General features: G+C 43.0%; 1 protein-coding gene across 5 annotated transcripts; it reads left to right on the forward strand.

The window, feature by feature from the left end:
- The first annotated feature begins 255 nt into the window (after positions 1 to 255).
- elavl3 (ELAV like neuron-specific RNA binding protein 3) lies at positions 256 to 12,267 on the forward strand. Of its 5 annotated transcripts, XM_053443548.1 has the most exons (8): positions 256 to 264; positions 6,889 to 7,105; positions 7,199 to 7,302; positions 9,462 to 9,615; positions 9,734 to 9,962; positions 10,468 to 10,521; positions 11,098 to 11,136; positions 11,919 to 12,267. In XM_053443548.1, exons 1-8 carry the CDS (start codon positions 256 to 258, stop codon positions 12,265 to 12,267), a joined length of 1,155 nt encoding a protein of 384 aa, XP_053299523.1. The 5 variants fall into 5 exon arrangements, with proteins under 5 accessions (XP_053299523.1, XP_053299524.1, XP_053299525.1 ...); XM_053443549.1 differs by lacking the exon at positions 10,468 to 10,521; XM_053443550.1 differs by lacking the exon at positions 10,468 to 10,521 and having other exon boundaries at positions 11,940 to 12,267.
- Positions 12,268 to 12,895: the final 628 nt, after the last annotated feature.

A 12,895-nucleotide genomic window follows, 5' to 3' on the forward strand; every position in this document is an offset into this window, starting at 1 on the left:
CATCATCAGCCAGCAGAAAAGCCCTTTCTACTCATTTTCATCCTATAGAGGACACCTACCATCTCAGAGGGCTGAGATCCCTTGGCGAAGATTGTATTTTTTTCCTTTTTTTGTTTTTTTGTTTTCATTTGGACTCCTGGCAGAAAACACAAGGGTCGTGCAACATAAGGGCCGAAGAGCACATAAGATACTCATCCGTTCAGCTTCAAGACCAGTGCAAAGAAGGACCTAGATTTCTTTCATTGTACGTCAAGAATGGTTACTGTACGTATGACTCTATTTCTTTTATGTTTGCGAGGGGGATGTTGTAGCAGCATGCTCACATTGTATGTCAGCCCTTTGGTGATGGATGTGTTGAAAATCAAATGTACACGTGTGATATGGCAAAACACACAGATTTATCTCACATCTTCCTTGCCTTTGCCGGGGGATGAATATGATTTTAAATGGAGCTCCATGGCTTTAACCGCGTACCAAAACATACAGGAACTAAAGGATTAGTGTCCAATCTGCTATGTAATTCTTATGATATGATTAAGAATCAATAGTGGCACTTAGCAATCTCATACTGAGTGATGCGCCATGCCGGCTGTGCTCCAGCCTGCAGTCATCCTCAGCTATGGATAAAGTCTTTATCCTGCCATTTTAGAAAGCTCCGGCTATTACTCTTCAGCATCAGAGCCACTCTGGCTGTCTAAATGTCGCAGCTGTGAATATACAGTTCCTGAAGGATGCAGGAGTCAAGATTTTAAGAATTCCGCAGGATTAGAGTGATGGAGTGGAGATGGAGAGAAGGAGAGGAGATGAGGGCTTCGGATGGGGGGGTTGGGAGGTAGTGGGCTCGCTTTCTTTGCCTGGCGCAGCACAAGGATGCTGGAGTCGGCTTTCTGAGACAAAACATGATGCCTCGGAGGCTGAGGGCCCATCCAGCGAGGAAAAAGAAGAAGGAGAAAAAAAAGGGTCGAGTCACTCCGGGAGGGGGGATGGGAGGGGGGGTGGAGGATTACGCATCCGCTGGTTTGCACTGAAGCAGGCAAAGTCCAAAATTCCTCAGGGCTCGTCGTTGCGACGCGACCGAGAGTTAAATGGGCTGGAAATCTCGGAGGCCGCGGCGGCGTGTGTATGTAAGGACGCGCACGGACATCTCCATTTTAAAGCGCATTTGCTCCAAGAATCACATCGAGTGTACGTAGCACTACAAGATGGCCATGCGTGCGTTGTGCTGCGCTTGTGGGGTTAAAAAAAAAGAAAAGAAAAGAGGAGACGCGGGCGGTGATAAATTAGCTTTGCTGTGCGCCGACGGCCGGATTGGGCGTGTCTCTGCTGGACCTGAGCACCAAACCAGGGCCTTGGAGCATCAAACGGCCTGTAGCCCATTCTCCGCTTTACCTCTTGACGCATACTGTTGATAGCAGGTTGTTTATCTCAGAACAGCAATTAACTAGAATTACAGAAAGCGGGATATTAACAATACAACGGGAATCAGCGTCACGCACCAGGTCCAACTTTAAAATTAGATATGTGCGCCTTCCCAAAAATCAATAGTTTGATGAATTTTGTGTAATGGCTGATGTAAACTGGGCTGGTATCGACATATCATTAAATGTTAAGGCTATTCAGTCAATGACTAATAATACAAGGAATACATCATAAATATATAACTCAGAGAGAGGATGGGGTGTTAGAGATGGAGGACCGTGAACTTTCAACATCTCGATATTCGGAAAGGGAAAGGTTCACAACATCGAATAAAACAGTGCGAAATGGATATGGACAGCAGGTTGTTTCACCGTGCGTGTGTGTGTGTGTGTGAGAGAGAGAGTCTGGGACTGATGTGCACCTGACGTGCACGTTTCCAGCTCCAGGTCTTTAATTCATCTCAGCGTAGCTTCCCATTGTCCCTCGCAGGCCTCGTAGACGAGCAGTGTCACGGGGGCAGAGGCTGTAGCTCCCCGTCCACATGGTCCGCAGTCCTCCGTGCCTGTACCGCAGTGCCAAGCAAATAAAAGCGTTGAGTCAGATAACCTTTCCGAGGCACTTACACAATTCAAGGACAAGGACAGCCGAGGCCATCACTGTAAACCAGTCTAAACAGGTAAACTGATGCCAGAGCAACAACAGATCCTTTGAAGAACTAAAATCTTAATATCACTGGCTGTTGCTTTTTAAAATTCGAGGCCATTTCACAGACAAAAAGATGTACATATTTTTTGTAGTTGAGAAAACATTGTCTGACTTACACGAGACATTAGATGCAATTATGTAAGCAGTGATTTGCCTCCTGTTGCCTGTGACTACATGTAATTATCAGCAACAAATATAAAACCTGAAAGGAAGAAAGAGAGATTGGGAATGTGTTTTCTGCCTGAGACAGCAAAACCAATTTTCCCTGACAATAATATCCAGGAAACAAATATTAATCATAAAAAAATGGCGTTAAAATTGTTTGAAAATCCTTATTGTCTCTGGTGGATCTATTAACAATGGTGGTTATTCGCCTTTTCCTTCATTGAGAAAAAAAATACAGCTAAATAAGAAAATCGTGTATTGGAAATATATTCACATCAAAAATATACATGGTTGATGATTTTATTTTATATTTTCAAAATTGTTTTTGACTTGGAGCTGGCAACTGTAACAGCCATTGTTCCCGGGGAGTCCTGCAGCCCCTGGCCACAACACAAAGCGCCACTGTTTACATTAATATTCATAGTGCTGCCATAGCCTCTGCGAGGGAGAAGAGGAGGAACGGGTGGCTCTTTTGTTTGGTCGCTTCAATACGTTTATTCAGCAAAAAGGCGCCCCCGGTTCATGAATGCCTGCAGAGCTCACAAGTCTTGCCTTTAAAAAATAAATCAACAACGTCTAAATACGAAAGACACAATAATCGAGGGTTAATCCATCTGACTTAAATGTGTGTTTTTAATCAATATCTAAATTTCAAACGTTTTAAACTCGGCTGAAAATGAAAATAAAAAACGACTCTTTGCTGGTTTCACGGGCCCGTGTGGCCTGAAATGAGACCGTCCGAAAGCCACTCCCTTTTTCAGCACGCTGGATAGCGCCCCGCATGCTACAGGGACTCGTTGGGCGGATTTGTCTCCGCGAGCCTTTGACGTTGTCTGCTTCCATCTTATCAAGGCACAACACACTCGCAGCGCAGAAATCTTTGATAAAATCTTTTATTTTTAGTCTGCCGGGTAGAATGGGAGGCGGTGGGGCTGACACGAGCTGTGACTCCTGTCGTCCTGTTGTTTTACAGCTGCCACCATGATCCCTTAAGCTGCAGAGAGTGTGGCTAATGCCCTTTGTTTGGGATAATCCTGTAATCTGTGTTATTTAGAAGGCTCATTTACACTGAAGCCTTGCGTTTACTTTTGATTTATGCCTTCCCCCAAAAAATAAAATAAAGAAATTATAAAAATTAAAAAAAAATCTTTATATAATGCAATATAACGTGGACTAGAGGCAGGGTTTTGTTAAACGGAGAAACCAGTCTCCTCTTACCATTATTAATACAAAGCTAAACTAAAATCAATATATAGATGTTTGTATTTTTGTTTGATGTTGCAGTGGTACTTAAAACCTAATCCCTCTTGGCCGGGACTGCATGTCAAAGCAAAAATACCAGTAGTGAGCATGTCCTTTTCTTTCACATGTTTCAGTGCACTGACATTTAAATACATTTTATGTTGCTTCTTAATGAAACATTTGGAGCAGAAATTAATTGAGGAGGGGGGGGGGAAGCTGTTTATAAACATCAGAAGACAGAGAAAGATCGACTGCACTCACATTCAGTCATGTAATGCTTCTGTGCTTTGTAATTTAATAGCGTACAGTGTAGGTGGTACATGTGCTTGGCAGTGGAGGCAGGGCGCCTGTTTGCGTGCAAGTCTGGGTTCGTGTGTTTGGCAGGAGGAGGCAGGGCTCCTGTTTGCGTGCAAGTCTGGGACCATGTGTAGGCGATGCTGATGCAGTACATTAAATATTGAGGGAGATCTCACAGAACCCCAAAATAGAAAAAAGCAGCATGGGACACATAGTGCTACCCTAACAACCCCGTAACCTTTTGAATATTTGTAAAGAACATTTTTAAATGATAGTGACCTATTCTTATTGGGTAGTTATTAAGAAATATGTTGGCGATAGAAAGGGTAATGGTTACGCCTTGGATGTCACAGTTACAATGTGCCCCTGGAGTGAGGATGAAATGTCTGTAGCTGGAGTAGATTTATACTGGGCAGGCTGTGAGTAGTCATGCATTTGTAGGCCTTCCTACATCAGACTGACTTTTCCATGTCATAGTAATTAGGTTACTGCAAACTAAACTCTATTACTATTTGATTAGATTTCTGTTGTTGGTGTACAATATAAAATATGTCCGCCCACGGATGAAATAGTCCTCTGTGGTTTTTATCTTTTCTATTTGTTTCACACAACTTCAGAGGACGCTTTTTCTCTCTATTTCTGTACACAAATCTTAGTTGCTGCTTGTGTCAGCCAATCTCAGTGTCCAGCCCTAACTCAGTGGCTCTGAGAATTATATAACTTCACACTGTTCACTAGGGCTGCGCGTTCTGTCACGCTGAGGGTTATTTCAGTTGGCCCTAATATGTGTGTTTTTTTCTTTCTTTCTTCTTCAAAATGCTTTTGTCATATTTGGGACACATTCAGTTACTCATATCTCGAAACAGTCAGATGCATCACATCACACGACAATGTGCTATAGGTCAGTATTACAATTCATATACGATTACAGCTTCATTCCACCTTTTTCTGTCAGCTGGCATTTAAGCTGTATGTTAAACTCTTTACATGATTTTACGTAAGCATCCCTTTTTATGTAAATGTCAGTTTATTTTATTTTATGTGCAGACTTCCTTAACTCTCAACCCTTGTCAACGGTTGTCATTATCAATTTGACAAATTGATATTCACCACATCTGTAGAACCTTGTATATAGGTACATGGTAGGGAAAATGTCTGACCTGTGTATCTGCTCCTAATAAGAACAGACACAGACACACTGAGCTTAAAGCCAGAAAGCCACTCTGCCATTAGAAACAATGCAGTCTTTGAGGGGCCGTTACCTGGGTAACCTGAGTTGAGGTGAGGCTCAAAGCGAGACAGTAGGTTTATGGAGACAAGGGAAAAAGGCACATTAGACAGAGCCAGTCGTGGCTGCTAGAGATGGAGAGAGAAAATCTGAAATGGCACACAGTTTTGAATATATAATAGAAGGAGTGAGTTATTTTAGATACGATAATGGCACTGAAATGGAGCGCAATAGAAGTAAAATAGGTTGGTGGATTAAAAAAATAGTGAACGGTGAAAAGCCGCATTTCCACCCTCAAAAAAAGTCCTCGTCTGTGTCACTGATCATTCCAGGTACCCAATAAAAAAAATACATAAGAGAGCATTAAATACATACTCACCCCTCTCGGGGCATTAGAATCAAGTTGCATATGTTTTAAGAAACAAAAAAGTCATCCAGCCTCCAACACGTTAGGAAATTCCTTCAATATAATTTGTAAATAATTCTAAAGATTCATTAATTAAGTCCCTTTCTTGCATTGGACTCCACTTTAGTCCCCAGGAGTTTAGAGAAGACTCATTTAGTCCTATTGACATACATAACACCCACCAGTTGGAGATCTGTACCAGCTCAAACCCACAATTTAACACGGTAATTTACACTGTCCCCACAAGAACATATTAATACTGTGTATCCAGAGACTTTATAGTGTTTTTGGTGAAAGAAGGAATTCAGGTACCTAAATGTACCAAAGTCCCAAGTGTACACTCAAAAACACACAAATGTACATGTGATTATGTTCCTGAAGATCATATTAGTTGCATGAGTAAACAAAGAGAACCGAACTCTAAACATGCAAACCTATTATCTCTGAGATGGGATATAAATCAGATATCTAACATGAAAATAATTCGGATGCAAATGAAAACAACAGCTTTCGTAAATAAAGAGTTGATATTAAGATTTTGATTATTTGTATCTGATTCAAAAAGCTGAACAAATCCTTACAGTTATTTAGCTTCGATGTCAGACCAAGCAACGACACCACAAGCAGGACAACTTATCATTTTGTAATGATATTTCATGATTCAGAGTAAGAAAAGATGGATGGAGGAGAAAGTGGAGCACGGAGTTTAGTTTCTGACCAAACAGATGTTCCTTGAGACTCTCTTGTGGATCAAATTGAGCTACATGATGTTGCACACAACAGACACAAACACTACACTGTGCACCTACCCAAACCCTTACCCTATTTACAAAAATAAAAGTCAGTTGACCACAAAGACCCCATAGCAAAGTCAGAAGAACAAAAGTGTAATCCTAAATAATTTTTTAAACCAACGTGATGCCCTTCATATATTGCAGCACTAAATCCATTTCACTCTAGCCTTTGTCCGGCGTGTCGACCCCCCGCAACCCCTCACTTCCTCGGCCTTGCGCCAGACTCACATACCACCATCACAACTATCCATCCCCGTGTAATGATGTAATGGTGTTTGACCCTGGAAGAGTGTAGGGGGAGGGGAGGAGTAAGGAAAAAGGGACTGTGACATCTGCAGCACCAGCGGCGAGGAGCGAGAGACGAGGAAAGATGGGGTGAAAAGGGGGAGGGGGGAGGATGATAAATCAGACCATGCATCCATCTCCATTTTAGCAATGCTGATTCCAAACCTTTGCCTCTGACAGTGACATATGGGACAGTCTGTGTTCGTTGTAGCGTGCGTGCCTTCTATTTTTTAATTCATCATTGTGTGCAAATAGCAGATATGCATATTAATACAACCGTCTCACAACTCTGTCCTTTTGTGTTATTTTGTAAAATACAAATCTAACCCCACCCTCTTCCTCAGCAGATAATCAGCACCATGGAAACCCAGGTGTCCAATGGTCCAAGCGGAACCAGTATGCCAAATGGTCCAGTCATCAGCACCAATGGCTCCACAGATGACAGCAAGACCAACCTGATCGTCAACTATCTGCCTCAGAACATGACCCAAGAAGAGTTCAAAAGTTTGTTTGGTAGCATTGGAGAGATTGAATCCTGCAAGCTGGTCAGGGACAAGATAACAGGTACAACGCGTTGTCCACATTGAAAAAAGAATAGTGGTTCAAATGTTTTTATTGATAATACTCAACAACCCTAAGCCTTCCCTGTGTCTCCAGGTCAGAGTTTGGGCTACGGATTTGTAAACTATGTGGATCCAAATGATGCGGACAAGGCCATCAACACACTGAATGGTCTCAAACTACAGACTAAAACAATCAAGGTGAGCAGACCCCTACTCCACGATATTCACTCTTCATTACTTGAATCTACATGGCGTGCTAGACAAAAAGAAAGGAAGTGGAGATTTTGTTAAGGGGGTTGTGCTGGTGTGTGTGTGTGTGGGGGGGGGGGGCTACTGCGAGAGATGGGGACAGACGTGACAGAGGGAGGGGAGGAAAATGGGGAGGAGGAGGCAGAAGGGAGCCGTGGCTAGAACAAAGGAAGTGAGAGAAAAGGGTGAAAAGAGAAGAAGAGAGTGGAGGTCAGAAAGCAAGGGGCGGACAGCATGCCGAGGTTATTGTGATGGAAATGTAATTAGGACGTCTGACTGTGGGTGCACGAGGGTCAGACCAGGTTACCCCATCTGCCTCCAATCGGGGCTAATTAGGGGCCTTCTTTGTCCAAAAATCAGATGAAGGAAGGGGATGGGGGGGGGTAAACTATTAATCACTACTTCCTTTCAACTCCCCCCTACCCCGACCCGATCAAAGTTGATCAAAGATGCAGACAAACTGCAGGATCAAGAAATCAAATTTGGGAGAGAGCAGAGCAGGTGATTTTGCGACAGCTGTCCATGAAAAGGGGCGTTAATCGTGACTTGTGACCGATCAAACAATGAACTATGAGCAGGCTATGCCGAGCACTGGATACGCTTGGAAGAACCAATACACATTTTGTATTGTATGAAATATTGAGTATAAACTTTCAAATACAAGAAGAGTGCTTAAATTGTCAGGGCTAATTATAACAATTTGTTATAACTCTTATGTAAAGGCATTTATTAATTATCTGATGTGTTTAAACACAGATCGCTCCGTCTATAAACAACTTCTTAATATCTAACTACAAATTAAAAAAAAACCTCAATGCCACGGTTTTATATCTCGGCTTTCCATTCAATAGAGAGGGGTGAGGCTGTGAGGGAGGGGGCACAGTAAAATGGTAGGGGGGTTGCTCGGAGAGCAGAATGCCAATGACGGGATTAGAGGCCATATGGGCTTCAGGCACCATCTGTACTATGGGAGCGACGGGGAGAGGGTTAATTATAGGGCAGCCTCTGCTCCCTGAACAGAGCAACTCCCCTCTGACTCGTCCAGAACACCCTAATCACTGCACCACACAACCCTCCTGCTCATACAGTCCGTCTGTGTACACACTGACACTGGTGCTTTGTACTGATGGAGGAAATCAGAACACCTGTATTCATTTGGAAGATAATATACACGCAATGTAATTTGCCCTTTTTTTTTAAACTCAGGCACAAATAAAGCTGTTGGCACAATTTTAATGCTACAAAAAGTTTTTAAAAAACAACAAAACATTTTAACATCACAACAATACACATGCGTTTGCACAGTATGCGGCAGCAGTGTGTATTGAAGTTGTCGAGGATCCTGCCCGTCTTGTGATGCTCTTGCATTGTTTGCTGTTTTGCCAGTGGAGCTGTTCTCTCCCAGAGGAGAGAGACAAAGGAAGGAGGCAGGATAGGGAGGGCAGCTCAGCCTATCTCACACAACACTCACTCTGTCTCTCCTTCACACACAAACACAACACTCCCAACAATGCACTGAACTGGACTATCTACCACACATGTGCTCACATGCGCACATGAACACAATAGCGAGAATGTGTGTAATTGCTTTCACAATGAATCATATATTCCTCGGCACCAGTAGAGTGAGAATCTTCGGAAAGTAGACCAAGAGAAAACCATAAGGGATACAAACACAGACACACCAAAAATGGCTGTGCACTAATTAAGTCGCTGGTGAATTCAGGGATATGCAGCTTCTAGGGCTTTTCTCAGTGCAAATCAAAGCTGACATCTTGGCTTGTTAACTGGTGATTGCTATTCGTTTGGGTAATGGTCACAGTCATGTCTGAGCGTCTCATTGTGGCTCAGTGTGACCTTAAAAGCACTGATTAAATCCACAGATAGCAAAGAGAGAGTTTGAACTGTGGGGGTGGTGAATAAGGAGAAATCAGTGGGAGTCAAAATAAGGACGATGTGCCGGGCCCTCGTTGGGAACTTAATCCACTTAGATCAGGCTACTGACATATTTCCATACTAGAAGTCTCGGTTTTTCTCCCATTGAAGCCCTCTGAGACAAATGCGATTTGGGGATATTTAAATAAAAATGCAATTTTTTATTTACTTAGGTATCATATGCCCGGCCAAGTTCGGCTTCTATTCGTGATGCCAACCTTTATGTAAGTGGACTCCCCAAGACCATGAGCCAGAAAGACATGGAACAGCTGTTCTCCCAATACGGTCGCATCATCACATCCCGCATCCTAGTGGACCAAGTTACAGGTACAACCTCATATCACTTCTGAAGGCTCGATTTATCTTCATGAACTCCATCTACCCCAGTCTAGGAAGCAACAGTTGATGCCAAGGTAGTAACATCGGCTTGTTTTCTCAATCGGAGCAGGCGTATCACGAGGAGTGGGTTTCATCCGGTTTGACAAGCGAAATGAAGCAGAGGAGGCCATCAAAGGTCTGAACGGACAGAAGCCTTTGGGGGCCGCTGAGCCCATCACTGTCAAGTTCGCAAACAACCCCAGCCAGAAGACAGGCCAGGCCTTACTGACTCAGCTGTACCAGACCGCTGCCCGCCGCTACACGGGGCCCCTGCACCACCAGACTCAGCGTTTCAGGTACTAACCTTTGACTCAACCAACCTCAGAGTGTCCATCACTAACCAACAGATAAAAAAAAGTCTATAAAAAGATATTTTTCAAGACCAAATCACAGGTCATCCTGCTCTGTTGCTTTGCTTAAAGAAACTGTCCTTCAAGTGTTTAATGCAATGGGCTAAGTGTGCCGACATTTCGTTGTTTCAGTGTTACATGGGGTCGAGCCTCAACTACACAAGATAATAGCTAAGAGTAAATATTCTTCAGTGTCTATGTTCAAGAACAGTTCAGCAGATGAAGTCGCACAAAGCCAAAAAACAGCAAGTGTGGTGAAATACTACAAGCAGGAAAAACTGAATGGTCAAACGAATCCCAAATGGAAAAACAAACATTTCTGTCACTTTTAACACTCACTAATAACCTGTTCCTTTTCGCAATATTGTTACTTCATAGAAAAGAAGGAAATGGCAATATGACATTGTCCCTCCTTCTCACTCTTTTTCTCTGACTTTCTTCTAAACTGCAGCGTGATCCCTTCACTTGGAAAGGGACCAGATCCAAATAACAGCTCAAAACCAATGTAAGCGACCAGATTTTATCAAGTATAATAAAAAAGCAACGCTAAATAAACTTTGCTTTGAGAAGAATCATACTGAGCCTTTGAGTTTTGCCTGTAGTAATAGGCATGATAGGATTTATGATTATTGAAATTGTAAAAAAATTGGCCACATCTACGTGTTTAATTGCAATTAAAGGCTAAAGCGTTTTTTAAGTCGAAGGTTTCCAGTATGAAATAATCTCACGGAACTTCACAAACAGCTGTTAGATATCCTCTGGGGTTAGTCACTTACTCACTATGGATAATACCTTTTTAATTGGTAGATGTGAATGGCCTTATAGTTTAACTATTAAAATGGGGACCTGTTTTGGAGCTTTTAACAGCTGAACTCCCGTTTAAATACCAGCTGAGGCACGTATTCACTGGAGTATCTGACCAGCCATCAGTTGGTTGGATGGTTTGGGACTGCGGTGCAGTGAAGGATGCCCTCTGGAGGCCAGCTGGTGAAGGAGCAGCATGTTAAAATGACAGCCCCCCTTCCTTGTAGAGCTCATAACTAACTTCTGCATCCCCTTCATTCTCCCTCTTGCGTTGCAGACTCGACAATTTACTAAACGCCAGCTACGGAGTCAAGAGGTAAATGCCAAAGGTGTACTTTCAAAAGCATCCATCCCAAAATCAAACCTCAAACAAAGTGCCCGGAATACCACCTGCTGACTTCATCTCAAAACTAGATGATGGCCATAATTCTTAATGCCCACTCCCCATTTAACCATGTTACAGAAGCAGCCCAGTAATAAAATACAAACTGTAATTGCAGTAGGCAATGATGCAGCCTCCCGACAGCAGGGTATTCTGGCATGGCTTTGTTTAACCTTTTTGTTCGTTTGTTTTAATTAATAGCAATAATTTATCTATGTCTTTATTTATGAACTAACATTGTCAGTTTCAGTTGCTTTAATGTCCCTTTTTTTCACCAGCATGGACATACCAGATTCCGTTTGCGTCTCCTCTGTTTGCTCCAGTTTTTGTATGATTTGGATTCCAATTTGCTTTTCATCCCTCTCTAGGTTTCTGTGTTTTGTTCAATACTGTGATTTCTGTTGAACATTGTGATTCATGCGTTTTAATTCTTCCAGAGGCTTTGGTCAGCAGAGAAATGAGATAATGTGCAGATTGTGGGGGCGTCTGTGTCTAAGGGCATACAGTGTCATTTTGTTTGCAAGTGGGTACTTTGGAACCACTGCAGTGCCCGCATATTTTATGTACTTTCTGTACAGCAGAGGGGATGGAGATGGGTCCCTCGACACAATACCAGACTACAAGCTTTATCATTTCGAACAGATGCCCATATGCCCACTAGAGACAGGATAGGGCACTGAATGCTGTGTTGAACTTCAGAATGACACCCATGGTAGTTCTCCTACTCTCTTCCCCAGATTCTCGCCCATCACCATTGACAGCATGACCAGCCTTGCCGGAGTCAACCTTACTGGTCCAACTGGAGCCGGATGGTGCATCTTTGTGTACAACCTTTCCCCCGAGGCGGACGAGAGCGTCCTGTGGCAGCTCTTTGGGCCTTTCGGCGCCGTTACCAATGTCAAGGTCATCCGTGACTTCACCACCAACAAATGTAAGGGCTTTGGCTTTGTCACCATGACCAACTACGACGAAGCCGCCATGGCCATTGCTAGCCTTAACGGCTACCGCCTGGGTGACCGCGTGCTGCAGGTTTCCTTCAAAACCAGCAAGCAGCACAAGGCCTGAGAGAGAGAGGCTGCTGGCACCAGCTCCTTCGACCTGCAGGGGAAGCTACCTGAGCTCCCCGTGCCATCACTCTACATGGGCCTGGACTGAGTCTCTCTCTGACACATTCTCACACAAATACATAATATATTATTACACAGACATGCAGATAATCACACACACGCACACACATAACCAAACATATCCATACTCGAGCATACACATGTCAGAGTTTCAAACAAACACACTAGTGGAGTTTTTCTTTTCTCTTTACACAACATGCTAGTCCTTCCTTTATTTGCCTGGATTGAATTAGAAGGGGTACGAAGCTGGTTTGTTGGGTAGGGGCAAGAGCTATCTATTTAGGAGACAGTCTAACGAATGTGACAGAGAATGTGTACTGAGTGCTTTGATTGAATTCAGGCAAATAATGAAAACTGATGAACAAAATGATCGAAAAATTTAAATGAAAGAATATGTGCAATTTACCCAAACTCTTACCCCACCATCTCTCCCACTATCTTGCTGGAGAGGATGTAGTCACTTTTTTACACTTGGGCATTTTGAATCAGCGATTTTTTTAGATCAAAGAAAATGAAGTTAAAAAACAGTGTTCTCTTATATACGTCTATTCAAATATAACTATATA

Source organism: Pleuronectes platessa, chromosome 16 (genome assembly GCF_947347685.1).
Source record: "Pleuronectes platessa chromosome 16, fPlePla1.1, whole genome shotgun sequence".
NCBI lineage: Eukaryota > Metazoa > Chordata > Actinopteri > Pleuronectiformes > Pleuronectidae > Pleuronectes > Pleuronectes platessa.